General features: G+C 44.1%; 1 protein-coding gene across 5 annotated transcripts in view; it reads left to right on the forward strand.

The window, feature by feature from the left end:
- Hipk2 (homeodomain interacting protein kinase 2) overlaps positions 1 to 15,462 on the forward strand; it is a 187,999-nt gene that overhangs the window by 137,779 nt on the left and 34,758 nt on the right. For 2 of the 5 annotated variants that reach the window (XM_074062148.1, XM_074062131.1), the window contains 4 exons: positions 55 to 217; positions 5,502 to 5,709; positions 6,637 to 6,758; positions 14,064 to 14,206. In XM_074062148.1, coding sequence (XP_073918249.1) covers positions 55 to 217; positions 5,502 to 5,709; positions 6,637 to 6,758; positions 14,064 to 14,206 — 636 coding nt within the window. The remainder of the gene's footprint in view (positions 1 to 54; positions 218 to 5,501; positions 5,710 to 6,636; positions 6,759 to 14,063; positions 14,207 to 15,462) is intronic. The other 3 variants (XM_074062139.1, XM_020165297.2, XM_074062157.1) reach the window with 3 other exon arrangements.

Below are 15,462 nucleotides of genomic sequence, written 5' to 3' on the forward strand. Positions count from 1 at the left end.
TTCCCTTCCCCATGCATCCCTTCCCCTGCCTGTCTCTGCCTTTTGGGTGAACAGTGTCAAATCGTGTTTCCAAAACATGGAAATCTGCAAGCGGCGGGTGAATATGTATGACACGGTGAACCAGAGCAAAACCCCCTTCATCACACATGTGGCCCCCAGCACATCAACCAACCTGACCATGACTTTTAACAACCAGCTGACCACTGTCCACAACCAGGTGAGTAGGAAGCCCAGGGAAAGGCAGGCGGGTTGAAAATGTGAATGTCAGGACTCAGTCTCCCCACCAAGCCCAGGCAGGAGACAGAACTGTCACATTCAGCTCTGTAAGATAGTATTTGTTTCCATGATACTTCCTTTGAGAGACCCAGCCACTCTCTGTACCAGCCACTGTCCGTGCTGAAAGGTCCCAGAAACAACTCACAAAGGCACTTCTTTCTAAGATGGTGCTTCTCCCCACTGTTCTCTGCCCTGATGAAGAGTGGGGAGAGGAGGGCTAAGGTCCTTTTATGCCTGACATCTTCCTGATAGCGAATTCTAGAACCAGAAGAACCTCATCCCACCCCTCACCCACACCCATGTCCACATGATCTCCTTTCTGGACAGAAAAAATCCTGTCCTTTTTCTAAGTCATGGGAAAGCCAATTCAGTGATCTGTCACCAGAATCCCAGCAGCAGGACCTAAAGGGGACAAGGAAACTAAGGTTTTCCTCCCACAGATTTCCAGCCTTTTGTAGAATATCTGCAGAATCCAGCAGCTGAGTTCAAAGCTTGAAAAATAGATGACACACAGGAAATTTACTGAACGAATAATCTCAGGTGCTACTCCAACTGCCTCTAGGGTCTAAGAGATTCTTACCTCTCATCTTCCATCTTTCCAGTCCCCAAAAAAAGTGTTCCTGAATCTTTCAGTCCTAATGTCAATCTATAATGACAACAGTGCACCTGTGTATTCACACACACACACACACACACACACACACGCAGTCTCACATACCTCCAGAGGAAGTAGGAATACCTGCACCTGGCTTGTCCATGCTTTATTGACAGGTCTCCTCTCTGTCACTGGGGAATCACTGACCCCTGCTTTTCAGCCCTTACCCACCTTGTTTTCCTGGTCACTCAGGGAGGACATGTGTTGCTAAGGTCTAGCCTCACTTCCCAATCTGTCAACCCTTCCTCTGCCCAGACTCTAGGCAATCACCTGGAATCTGTTGCCCCCTGGGGGCCATTAATGTTCTTGAAGCTCTCTTTAGAGTGAATAGCCAGTGCTCTTTAATGCTTAGGACCAAAGAAATGAACATTGTCACCTGTCCCCTAGCCTGTTAAAGCCTCCACATCTGGAAGTGAACTTCACCATGGGTTTGCTCGTTACCTAGAGGAAGCTTGTTTTTCCAGCAGTCCTCATGAGACTCCTGATCTTAACTCCCTAACCCCAGGCTGCCTATGCTCACCTGCCATCTGTCTGCCTTACCCAATACCCAAGAATCTAAGAGAGAGCAAGGGAAGGGAGTTCCTCCAGTGCGTATCAGGTCAGGTGAGTCTCCCCACCAATCTGGCCTTTCCATGGATGTTTCTCCACTAGACGGCAGAACTGTGGTTCTGGGGTCCCTGACCACACCAGAGAGGCCACCTCTATCATACTTGGATGGCAGCCAGCACATCCATTTCAAAGTGTCACAAAGGCTGCAAAACCCAGAGGGCTTCTCATCAATAGTCAGTCGTGGAATGAGAATATCTTTCTTCTCCACAGCACTGAGACTGTTCAAATCAGGCTGAGGCCTAGGGGAAAGGAGAAGCGGCTGGTAGTTTAGCACAGTGGTGGGCCAAAGCATCATGAAGTGGGTCCCATCCTTCATGGCAAGGAGTCTGAGAACAGGGTCTTCATTCTCTGGCACTGGACTTTACTTTGCCCTACTTTTCAAAGTATCAGAGGAAAATTACTCAGGACACCACCTAGCCGTAAGCACTAAGGCATGGTCTCTCCCCTCTGATGACGTTACAAAATAATAACATTACTAATAGCAAAGTTATTGAAGCTGTTCGTTGTGTGCCAGACTCTTTTAAACATGTCCTAACTCAGTCCTCCCATCAAAAGTGTGAGGTATTATTGTTTTAGAGGAGGAAACTGAGGCACAGAGTGATTACTCCTGTTACCAAAGGCTACTTTCTAGTTCATGTGAGATGGGTTTGGGGTTTGAACCCAGCAGGCTGACATCAGAGTCTGTGCTCATGAAGTACACACACAGAAGCACCTGATGAGTCCTGTGGAGGACCTCAGATGCCTTTCCTAGGTGGCATCCTCACTCTATATCCAACGAGACCTCCTGTGTCCCTTAGTGGTCAGCAGCTTGCTCTCTATGTGAGTCCCTTGAACTTTTTCTCCCCATTTAGATGTTTTAAACAATAAAATATAGCCGTAGTCTCAGGTGAGAAGGAGGACACTGAAAATTCCTTGCTACCCTGAACATATATCCAGTAGACTAATTAGAGGACTTGGTCCCAAATGGTTGCTAACCTTTAATCCTTTATGTCTCAAGGAAGCTGACTGCCTCTATTTTCTAAAATTGTTAGGTTGCCCAGTTGGTAACCTACTGAATAAGGAGTCCTCTCTTGGATATTCTTCATTCAACCTATAGATCAGTCACTTCACTAACATTCCTTAGGTATTATTTGGACCTAGCCTTCTAACAAGAATTTTCACTTGTGTTTATAGGCCAAGTTCATACCCCTTTTTTTATGGCAAACCATTTAAACATCTATTACAACTGCTTCCAAGAATCACTTCTCCAATTTTTTCAGAGTTTGAATTCCTAGCAAACTTGCTTTTTCTGATTTCCATGTGTTGGCCACGACAGCTCTTAGCAGTCCTCTCTGCTCCTCTGGTACAGGTGATAGGCCTGTGGCCCTTCTCAGAACCACAGAGGATACAGAGCAGTAGAAAACACTGTCACCCTCATACGTGCTTCTTTAGCTGATCCGTAAGCAAGATTAAAAACTAGGGGAAAACTGTCTGCATGCCTACTCATCATACTGAGGACTGGGGCCCATGTCAGGACACAAGTTCCATTTGTTCTTGAATCTACAAAATGCTGGAGGATGCAGCCTCTCCGGGAGCTCATGGTCTCCACTGTGAGACAGACCCTAAACAAAAACAGATAAATCCAAACGCAGATGGGCACATGAAGGTGGTGGAGAAAACAGACTATATTGCAGAACTAAGAGGCAAAAGAGACCCAGTCTCTCCCTTGCAAGGAGGGATAGTCTGCAGTCAGATTGTACTGCCAGGCAGACTGTGACAAACAGGTTACTGTGTGAGAGCAAGGATAGGAGTGACTTGTTTCCATTGAAGGTGTCAGAAAAGGTTCAGTTGAGGAGCACTGGGACCCAGGCAAGGCCCTGAAACACAGAGGCTTGCAGTGAATGTTGGGGGCCAAAGGATCTGTGTGAGATGAAGGCATATGCTCACAGTAGGCTCAGAAAACAATGAGCAGACTAGTCTGCCCCATGCCAAGAGCACGGAAAGAAGGGAAAGGTAACAACTCATGCCTGAGAAACAAGTACCAAGTGAAGATGTACATACCACGCTCATCATCGGGAGCTTGTGAGCTGGGGGCTGACGTGCACAGTGGTGTTTAGGAAAGACTCGTCTAGCCTCTGTGTCCAGGAGAAATGCAAGAGAAGTTAAGGACAGGACACCACTAGTTAGAGCATCACCGGTCCCAGGCACCAGGCAACTGAGAAGAGTCAGTGAGTTCCAGGGACATTTGGAAGACAGAAGCTGCAGAAGCAGTGACAGACCAGAGGGTGGGTGGGAGAGGATGGCCCAGTCAAAGTGTGAAGCCTAAAGGAAATTGGTGCCAAGCAGGGGACCCCTAGATGCTGAGCTGGGCTTGGTCATGTAGTACATGAGCAGACAGTGGGAAATGTGTGGTGGAAGACCCTGGGAGGAGGATGGTGTGGGGAGGATGGAGAGGAAGTGCAAGTTGTGTTAACGTGGCAGAACATAGACACTGACCCCCACATACGCACACGTGTGTCCCCAACCACTCACCCGGAGGCAGACCGTGTAAGGCTGCAAACACACACACATATTTTTAAATATGAGTCTCAGAATCCAAATATGTATGCCACCAAGTTTAGTGATTATTTTCAAACAAATTAATTTGCTTTGTACAGCACAAAGTCTAAGCATAAAAAGCATATAAAATGAGATTTTTACCTTTTTGTCAAATCTGACACATATATCTAGCTCCATTTGAAATTCTTTTTTGTATGTGTGTCTGAGATATCCTTAGGCTCTTTTCCTCCTTATTCCTTGCTCTTTGTAAGCTCTCAAGGACAATGCTGAATTTGAAGCCATCGGTAACCTCTGCCGATCTTGCTTACGGATCAGTGTGAAGAAGGAGAGAAACCGAAGAATTCCCAGTGCAGAATTTGTTTTCCCTCTGCAGCCTTGCTTCCCATGGAAGATCAGTCTCAAATGATGTCTCTTTCTGAAAGAAAAAGCAGATAGGACACCATCTCAATGCATGCATTTGTCAAACGTACCTCCATGTAAATCATCTTAACTCATCATCCTCTCTGCCTTCCAGCCTTAGCCACTGGACAGCCTAAGTGCTGGAACTCAAACAAGAAAGCCCAGTCTCTGTGTGTCCCTCTCCCCTCTGGGGATTTGCAGTGCATAACTCTTGGCTGTGGCTGTGCCCTGCAGCCTAAGGGGATTTGGGAGCAGTATCACCCTGAGACCTCAGCGGAAGGCTCCTCCGGGGCCTGCTCTGGCCCTCCTGACACATGTGCTTCTATGCTATGCCCTGGGAATCTGGGACTTGGGGTCTTTAGGGCCGAAGGAATCCCTTCCTGGACTCATCCTCCGAGGTGTGGACTGCACCACCAGGCCCAAGGCAAGGGGCACAAGGTGCTGCACCTGAAACCCCTTGACTTGGGGCCACACTGGGGCAAGGAAAAGGAAGGTGGGATTCAGCTCCTCCCACCCCACCCCATCATGTCCCAGTGCAGAAATCCCTTGACTTGGTCTGGGGATATAGCTTGGTGAGTGGCTGCCTAGCATGGATGAGGCCCTGGGTTCAATCCCCAGCAGCACACACACAGAATAAAATAATGTAAAACAAAACCCTTCCACTCAAACCTGGCTTTCCAGGCTGTTAGGAAGGTGAATTTGTCGAAACAGAAGGGCAGCCTTTCATTAAACAATTTCTAGCCTACCTTAACTTTTCAGTATTCAGACTCATGGTGCACAGGTGTCCTTTGTGGGGCCCTCACGTCTGGGCCCCACAAAGATGAGGGTTCAGGGCCTGCCTTCCCCTGAGACTTTCAACCTGATGTCTGCTCCTCTCTGTTTTTGCTTTTTCACTCTTAGGTTTTTTGTTCGTTTGCTCTTCTTTGAGTTCATTTATTTTCTTTAGGTTCCGTGTCTCCCAACATACCACCTCCCTCATTTTTTATTTTTGTTTATTTTTGTTTAATTCCCATCATTCCTTTAGGCTCCCACCTCTACCAGTGCCACTATTTCCTTAGCCAATCCCGAAGTCTCCATACTAAACTACCAATCTGCACTCTACCAGCCCTCAGCGGCGTCGATGGCCGCGGTGGCCCAGCGGAGCATGCCCCTGCAGACGGGAACAGCTCAGATTTGCGCCCGGCCCGACCCCTTCCAGCAAGCTCTTATTGTGTGTCCCCCCGGCTTCCAAGGTAAGCTGAGCCAACGCCTCACCTGCTTCTTGCAGGAGCGCCCCTAGGGTTCCCGCACCTGCTGTTCTCTGGCGTGCTCACTTGTGTAGAAGAAAACCCTCTTCCTTTGCTTTCAGGGACAGTGCTGGTGTCACTAAACTCAGGGGCTCCTATCCTATGCAACCAACCCAGAAACAATAGGATTTGTGTTTGGCCACCAAGTCCATTTGTTGTTATTCTTAACACCTGCCAGGGACATGGTCACTTCAACTGTCGATAAGCACGTGGTGCTCCATTGTTCCTCTGATGTCAGCTCTGGTGGCCTCCTTGAATGAGATGTCCTCTGTGTGCGTGTAACTATAGAAAACTGTCACTCTCTCCCAGTCAAAACAGTTCCAGTTCACATGGGGAGTATAGATCTGTCTGAAAAGTACCTTCCAGGGCCTCCTCCCCAAAATGATTCTTTGGCCATGACCCCAGCACTCTTTTTCTGGCAACTCTTATGAAGCTTGAAGTGACTATGTGCCTTGTCACCATTTACACAGAAAGCTCAAGAATGTATTTTGACAAACCCCACATGTAAACCTGTGCGTGGTGGCTCAGGACAGTCAACGAGATTCCAAATGGATCCATCCATCTCTCCCTGATACTCCTTGCTGTGACAAGGGCAGATGCCCTTGTTTTCCTGTTGTATTTGTCAACATAATTGTCCCTCTTCGGGCCATATATACTCTTTAAATTGACCTTCAAGGCTTTGAATACTTTAAAGGTTTGTTGGGGGGAAGTTTTGGCTTTAAGTTAAAAACTAAAGGGAAAACTTCCAAGGGCCCACCCAGAAACTGGCTGTGGAGCAGGGACTGGGAGATGACAGCTAGGAAGGTTGCCTTCATCCAGCTGTTACAGTCACACTCCCTTGTCTCTCCTCCCCACCTCCCTTGTCCTGGGTAGGCTTGCAGGCCTCTCCCTCTAAGCATGCTGGCTACTCAGTGCGTATGGAAAATGCCGTGCCCATCGTCACGCAAGCCCCAGGAGCTCAGCCTCTTCAGATCCAGCCAGGTCTGCTCGCCCAGGTAATTCTTCTGTGTTATTCCTTGTGTTACCGTTATCCACATTAATGTGGTTCGCTAAAGAGATGAATCTCCACTACCTCCCTCGCTGGTAATGAGCTAGGAGCTCCCAGTCATCGGAATATGTCTGTAATATTCTAAATGATCCCCGAGTGAATAACCTCCCTAAGTAGCTGCTTACCATTCCAAAAAAGAAATTTAGATACAGAGAGTCTAGGGAAATTATTATTGTATCTTTATAATGCAAATTAATCTAGGAGATCTAGGTTTTAATCCTAAATCTGCTAGTAATTCTCAATGACCCTAAGGCAAGTCAGTTAACATCTCTTTGCCTCAAATTTCTTTCTTATAAAATAGAAAGGATTTTTTAGAGCCAAAAGATGCCCTAGAGATTATCCCCTCATTTTTATAGTTGAAAAATACAGACTCACAGAAGCTGTGAACTGGAACCTTCCTTATCTGTCTGTGTAGGTGCTGTAATGGTAGAAGGAGAGCACAGAGATGAAAAATGGTTGAAAATGTATGATGTGTTATACAAATTTAAGGTAACAGTACTGATGCAATGATAACAGCAATGAAACCTAATGACACTTGATCCCTAATAACAAATACATTGTCTTTATGCTAGGCACTTTAAAGTTAATTTATTTAATCCCCACAACAACCTAGGAAGGTATTTGTCTCCACTTAAAGGGAAACTGAAGCACAATAATGTGCTCAAAGTCACACGGCCACTGGGTATTAGAAGTAGGACACGTACCCAAGAGGTCTGTCTGATGCCGGCTTCTGCATTTACCACCATGGTATGCTGTTTCTGTATGATCAGTTCCACTGCTGGACTTCAAGGACAGCTTGGCCTAAACTTTGTTGGTTTGGTGGCACCTGTATTTTTAAATAAGGTACTTTCATGTACTTACCACGTTTGAGTGTGTTCTGGGTTCTCACATAGTCCTCTGGCATCTATAATATCCTGTTGTCTTAAACATCGTAACTTTAATATATGTCTTGGCATCTGGTAGGGAAAGCCCTGCTCCTATTCAGTTCTTCAGAATTTTCCTGTCACTTCTTGTCTCTTTATGTGTCCCTGTCAGTTTTAAAAATACAAAGACAAAAAAACCTGACTTATACTTAACTACATTTGCATTGGAATTATATTTACTTGAGGAACGATTTGACATCCTTATAAAATGAAGTCATTTTATCCGTGAACATGTGTATAAGGAGTTATGTACTGTTACTTTCAATAAAGTTTTGCCTTGTTGGAAAAATTCTTGAGCATTTTACAGTTTTCCGTTGCTACTAATTTTAATCACTACACTTTCTAATTATTTGTCTTTGGTTTCTAGGAATAGAACTGATTTAGGTGCATTGAGACTGTTACCTAGCAGTCCTGTTTCTGTGACTTCTCTTGAATTTGCTGCATAGACATTAAAACAATATTTGATAACAGTGGTGGGTCTGAACATCCTGAACTCCTATATAACTTTAAAGAAAATTCTTCTCATTGTTTCCCACTGGGTATTTTATGTACTATAAATATTCAGTAGAGACACTTTGTCACATTTTTATTTTTAAATTTTTTTTGGCACCAGTGAGGTTTGAACTCGGGACTTCACGCTTGCTAGGCACATGCTCTTACCACCTGAGCCACTCAGCCCTTAAATGAATATTGAGTTGTATCAAATACAACTAGAATAATCGTGTGGTTTTGTTCCCTAATCTGACACTATGGAAAATTATATGAATAGAGTTTGTAGTGCTAAACTGCCCTTGTACTTAGGCGGTAAACTCTACTTGATTGGGTTTCTCTTGCTATGATGATATGCCGGTTGATACTGAATTCAGTTTGCAGTTACTGTGGTGTGCATCTATATTTGTAAGTGAGAAAAAGCATAATTTCCCTCTCTTACGGAATCCTTATCTGATTTGCATACAAGAGTCTCATAAAACATGTTGGATATTATTGCCTCTCCTGTTTTCTAGAATGGTTTAGTTAAGATTGCTATTACCCATTCTTCATCTCTTTATGCTTATGTCCAAACAGACCCTGTGCAAGTGACCACTAACACCAGCAGTTGGTGACACACAAATTTTTTTCTTGTTGAAAGGCTGTTAACAAAGAACCTTCTGTATTTAAAGCAGGCCTATACCTTGCTCTCTCATCAGTCCTTGTGGCTTCCTTTTATTTGCATAGTTCAATAGTGGGGAGTTCATAAAAGGCCAGGATAGATCAAGGGGAAGACCTACAGCTCAGTCCAGAGGAAAGAAGCTTATTCATACTTTGCCTCAGAGGCAAAAGTCCAGGCCAGACTCCCAGCGCTCCTCCTCTGTGAGCCAGAAGTACACAGATTTCATGTGTACTTTAAAGGGTAATTACAGCACTTTTGAGTTGGCACCCTTAACCTAAGTAAGCCAGGAGCCATCCCTGTTAGAAATCCTAAGCAGCGCGTCTTATTAGCTAAAATAGACCTTCCTCACCATTCAGTTTGGAGGAGCCAACAGGCTGGGGCGTTTCTGTCCTTCATTCATAGCAGGAGAGAGCGCTACCTTTTGCTCACTTGAAAAATAGTCCCTAGAGTGTTATATATCTCCAAGGTGATTTAACCTAAGTCTGTAATTGGGAACAAAAAAAATGTGTGTACAAGGATTTTAATTGCTACAGTGATTATAACAAGGAGCTGTTGGAAGCAAGTTGATGTTGATCAGTAGGAACTTGTTACATCAATAGATGAATACATAAAATGGAACACCATGCAGCCATTAAAAGGGATATGGCAACCTATGTGTCTTGACAGACAAAGACTTCTCAGATATATTAAGCAAAAAATCCTGCCCTCCCATATCACACTGTCTTTTTGTTTTGTTGGTGGCTTTTTCTTTATCTTTCTGTTTGTCACTTAATCCACATCACCATGTTAGCCTGTTAAGATGATGTTCTCTCCTAGATGTTTTTATACTGTCCTTTCAAAGGATAAAAATAAGTTAACTAACAAAACCAGTATGTCGCTATTATGTAAAAAAGCAATAATTAAGCATTTAAATTGAAGCCTGCATTTTTCTATGAGTAAGTTTCTAGGTATCAGGCAGAGACATTCCAAACAATATTATTTGCTTTAAAATATATCCAAAAAGTTGACATCCTTCTTTCTACTGCTAACTTCTATTTCTAACTACTTAAAATATTTCCCAGGGTTTTATTTGGAAAGGTTTAGAGCTAGGACTTCTGAATCTGTTCCTCATGTTAATTCCATTTTCTTCGCCCTTTTCCTCCCTCCCTCCCAGAAGCATCATCACATATCCCTTACAGGGCGTACGGCTGTGTGGGTCACCCTGAGGATGTGTGCATGGCAGGAGGGCATGGTGGTCACACCCTTCCAAGTCACTGACATAGCAGTGATCTCTTTTTTCATATAGTACTGGGGTTTGAACTCAGGGCCTCACACTTGCTAAGCAGGTGCTCTACCACTTGAGCCACTCTGCCAGCCCTTGGAATGACCTTTTATGTTTTAATTTTTTATTCATTTATTCACATGTGCATACATTGTTTGAGCCATTTCTCCCCCCCCCCCACCATCCCCTCCTTTCCCCCCACCCCTCAGGAATGATCTTTATAGAACCAGATACAAGAGCTATTATCTCCTACTCCCAAGCCACAGATAGCACCTTGGCCACCAACAGATATTGTGAGTGAGCAGGTGGAGAGATGGGAAGTACAGTTCTTGATTGAGAAAATACTGGGTTTATTAAATATTAAACGTGTCCAATGGCAGGACCCACAACCATCTTTGATTAGCAAGGCTGGGTCAGAAATTCAGAAATGTCAGAGCCTTGTAGACTCCACCTTCCATGAAGAAGTTCCTGCCTTCTTGTAGCCAATTGAATCGTATCATCTGAAGGCCTTTCTATGTGTCCCTGAGGTCAAGGTGCCAGCCTGAACTCTGTAAATTGTCCAAAACCCCAAACTCCAATGCTTCTCACTCAAAACCTTAACCGATGATATTTTCAGCAACCAGTCTTTCCAGCCTTCGTCTTGCTGTCTGCTTCTGTCTCCTTTGGCACCAAGAATGTTAATGAATCAGGAAAGTTTGTTTGGGCCACCTTTATGAAGTGACCACCAATACTCATTCCAAATACTAGCCACCATCTTTGTGCTGTCTCCGTACAGAGGCAGGATATCGGCTGAGAGCTTAGGACTTATGCCAGCCCCACTGCTTACTGGCTATATGACTTTGGGAAAGTTATTTTTGGGTTTAAATTTCATTCTTTGAAAAGTAATCCAGGTGTGTAATTTTTTAAGTTATATAATACCACAAACTTACTAGAAAATACAATCCCCTGCTCTACCCCATTCCTGAATTTCTACTTCCCCAAAACAATAATTTTAAACTTAACCATTCCTTTTACTTAACTCCATATAGCTAAATAGAATATTAGAGTGCTTTTTACTGATTCTTCCATTTTTAGTATTACAAATTGACTTTCTGTTATTATGATGAAGAGGACACTCCTCCCCCTATAACACAGTCTCTCTCCCTCACTATCACTCACTTCTTTCTCTCCTTCCTCCCATATCAGTTTTGGTTCAACTACTTTGTAATATTCACTGGATGTAGATATTGACGTACAGATATTTCAATGATACTTCATGAGTATATAAATTTTTGTAGCAGTACCAGGGTGTGTGCTCAGGACCTCACACTTGCCAGGCTGGCACTCTATCACTTGAGCCATTCTTCCAGTTCCACATAGATACACATTTTTAATTCTTGTGGACATTAATTACAGATCTTTGGGAACTTTCTTCTGATTCCTACATTGCTTTCATTTCTTCTGAGTTTGTTTTGTTTGTTTACTTTGGACTCTTTCATATTAGATACTTCTTACAGGTTACCCTTGGCATTCATGCATGTTTAAGACTGAAACACTCAAAAAACTAGCAGATAGGAGAGACTTCTGGATGTGGGCTTCCCTGTGGTTGATAAGAGGCAAGCCCAGTGTCTTCACTGGCAGAGCCCTGATCCTCCAGTGTCGTGTCTGTGACTCTCTTTTCTAATAGTTCTTTCATTTTCTGAGAGAAACATCCAGCCTCCTGCTTTGGGGGAGGTATAAACTTGCACACCAGAGATCTGGGAAGTGAGGGCTTTAGTACACAGACTCACCTTGGATCCTTATGCCAACTCACTTGGTAATTGTCCATCTGTTTCCTCATCTAAAATCTCAATAATGGCTATTATCTCCCCCCTATTTTCTTTGCCCTTAGGAATCTTTTTTTTTTTTAACTCCTCTATCATTTTAATTGGGTAAAGAAAGCAATAAATGTATGTATTCTCATTTGCCATGTTTCTGGGCAACTTGTTTAACCTACCCGTCTCAGTTTATTTATCTGATTAATGGGAAGAAATTATAGTCCCTACCTCACAGGAGTGGTAACCACACATATCAAGAAATATTAGCTCTAGCTGAGCTCTGGTGGCTCGTACCTGTCTAGCTACTTAGGAGGCAGTGATCTCAGTTTGAAGCCAGCCCAGGCGAATAGTTCATGAACTATCTCAAAAATGCCATCACAAAACAGGACTGGCAAAGTGGCTCAAATGGTAGAGCCCCTGCTTTGCAAGTGTGAGGTCCTGAGTTCAAACCCCAGTACCCCCACCCAAAAAAAAAAAAGAAGAAAAAGAAATATTAGCGCTAAAAAAATATTAGCTCTGTTCTTAATGGTGGTAAAAATTACAGAAATGCTTGATGAAGCATATTAGAAATGAGCTGTGTATCAGTCAGTGAAAGAGATCAAAAACAGCCCTTACCTCATTGCTTTGAGGTAAAATGTTAATATCCACTTCAGGGAAATAGAAGGAAAAAAAGCAGATGACTTTAACTTGATATGAAGATTTAAAAAAAAAAAAAAGACATTAGTCAAAACTCATGGTTTTCATGAGATCAGAAATGAGTTCCAGATAACTAAGCAATAGAAATCTTACTGCCAATGAAATTGTTACTCAACTTAATATTTTGAGTTTATGACTATTTTAGCCAATTAAGTTATGTTTGCCACCTGTGAATTCAGTAAGTCTCAAATGCAGTTAGCTATCATTGATACACTTGGTAGAGCTGCTGCTTTCACTTTATCAACAGATATTTATCACGCTCACACAGTACAATCTGGGGTCTCTGAGCTTTCTGCCTATATCAAAACAGATTAATAAGCAAACAAGCAATATCAGAAAATCATAAAAGATCTCAGGGGCTCGTTTGCAACATGAGAGTGATGGGATAGGGACTTGGGCGGATCCAAAATGTGGTTATATCGTTTTTGTAAGCATCACTATTTTTTAAGCCTTGACTCAAAATGTGGTCCTTTTCCAGAAGGGCCTTGTTGGTACATATGAGTCAAAACCCACATATTAAGCACCTGCCCAGTTTGTAGAGCACTGCATTAGATGAGTTACCCAGTGTTAATCCTGTGTTGCTGGAAGAGAAGAAAGATCTATAACTAAGACATCAAACCTCTCAATCCTTCACCTGCCCAAGCTTAGTGGTGTTTCTTTAGATGTCCAGCTTCAGGCGGTGTGTTCAATTTAATGACCACAGGCAAGCACCAAGGATGCTCAGTACCAAGGAGAGCACCAAGGGCTCAGTACACAGCACACATTCACCAGTAAGTCTATGCAAGAAGAAATCAAAAAAGTTCATTTTAGATTTGTTAGAAAAATCTTACACTGTGCTGATAGAACCAATGACAGCCTACCAACCTCTCGTTTTTGCTTTGAGGAGTCAAGGCAGTTCTCAAGTAAGTTGAAAATCCCAGCCGAGGATGTTACTTCATAGGTCTGGTAGAGTGGCTCAAGCAGTAGAATGCCTATCCTGCAAGAGCAAGGTCCTGAGTTCAAACTCCGGTACACACACAAAAAGGTGCTTCTTCCTTGCTCTCAGGTATGGAGCGACACCAGTTATTTGATGATCTCAGAGTTATGAAAACTGAGATTCAAAGACAACCCAAGGTGGAACTCTAGATGCTAACTGATAAATCAAGGACACTAAATAGAAAGCTTCCTGAGGACAAGGAGTCACCCCCACCTGACCCAACCCCACCACCTCAATCCCTTGCACTTAGTCCTGAGGAGGACAAGCCAGTAAATAAATCATTATTGAACTCTTGATTATCTTGTGTCCTCCCCTGAGGTCTCCACTTTCATGGCATCACAAGGTCTAGCAATCCTCCCCCTCCCCCCAGCAAGAAATGAATGCTAGGTATACACAAATCAATTACGTGGTTAACAAACATGGTCATTGCAAATGTCCTCTGTCCTGTAGCAGGCCTGGCCAAGTGGGACCCAGCAGATCCTGCTTCCCCCAGCATGGCAGCAGCTGACTGGAGTGGCCACCCACACCTCAGTGCAGCACGCGACTGTGATTCCTGAGACCATGGCGGGCACCCAGCAGTTGGCCGACTGGCGGTAAGCAGAAAACGCACCTGGGATGGGAGGCTGTCCACCAGTGAGTGACGTGAGCTATGACTGCGGTGTTATGAGAGGTTATTTTTAAATCCTGTACCAGGATACAAAAAAAATCAGATCTATTAATTTACAATAAGTTGTCATTTTCCAGCCAAAACTCAATTACATTATTTAATCACCAATGTCATTCACCAGACCGGTCTCCAGATGATTTTTGGGTTTTCCCAGAATTAAATTCCACTCATGGGAGACAAAGGTTTGTCACCAGTGAAAGAATGCAGAAAAGTCCCCAAAGCCCTAAGCAATTCCAGAAAGTGTTTTCAAGATGTTTTGAAACAGAGGCCCCCTGAGTCTGTCTGACCTCCCCAGGGAAGGCTTGACAGGACCAGGTTTTCTTGGAAGGGTAACTCACGGCACGTTTGTTGCGTGCATCTCTTCAGTTACAAGTCATGTCTTTAGATCAGAGTCCGCCTTCCACTGACCCCAGAGGTGTCCACCTGACAACCTGCCAGCACCCTGTTCCCTGAAAATGTTCCCTGGAAACAGTACCAGAACTCTATCACCCAACTCCCTGGATTCCTCAAGGACACCTTGCTCTGTTTTCATGGCTCCTCAGCCTTTTTCTTTGGACCTCCCCCCGGTGGAGTGACCCTCTTCTCCAGTTCATAGCCATATGGCAACCCCCAAGTTGTCCTCAGCTTCCATGCCCTTGTGGGCTGTCTGTCCTTCAGTACATACATCAGGGCAGGTCACTGTCCTCCACCCTCTCACAGTCTCCATACCACCATGGGAGCCTCCCTATAGGTCCTTTTCTAAATGAATAAAGAGTTTTTGGGCCAGGAGTAAATGGTGCACACCTGTAATCCCAGCACTTGGGATCCTCCTGCTGAGGCAGGAGCATCTGGAGTTCCAGGCCAGCCTGGGCTACATAGCGAGACCCTGTCATAGATAGATCAATAGATAGATAGATAGATAGATAGATAGATAGGTAGTTAGACAGACAGACATGGCTGTCCCCACTGCCCGGTCACTTCCCACACCCACCCCCATTCACTGGACACACCTTCAAACCAGGCAGAACTGGCTTCCATTCTGGCCTTGCAAGACCTGGGGCAGGCTATTTAACCTATATGAGCCTCAGTTTCTCCTCGGTAAAGTGGGGATAATGATACTTAACTCCTAGGACCATAGGATGGTTGAAGATAAAACACAGAGCACTTGGCCTGTCTTTAACATCAGCATCACAGTGCCCAAAC

Source organism: Castor canadensis, chromosome 2, assembly GCF_047511655.1.
Source record: "Castor canadensis chromosome 2, mCasCan1.hap1v2, whole genome shotgun sequence".
NCBI classification, from domain to species: domain Eukaryota; kingdom Metazoa; phylum Chordata; class Mammalia; order Rodentia; family Castoridae; genus Castor; species Castor canadensis.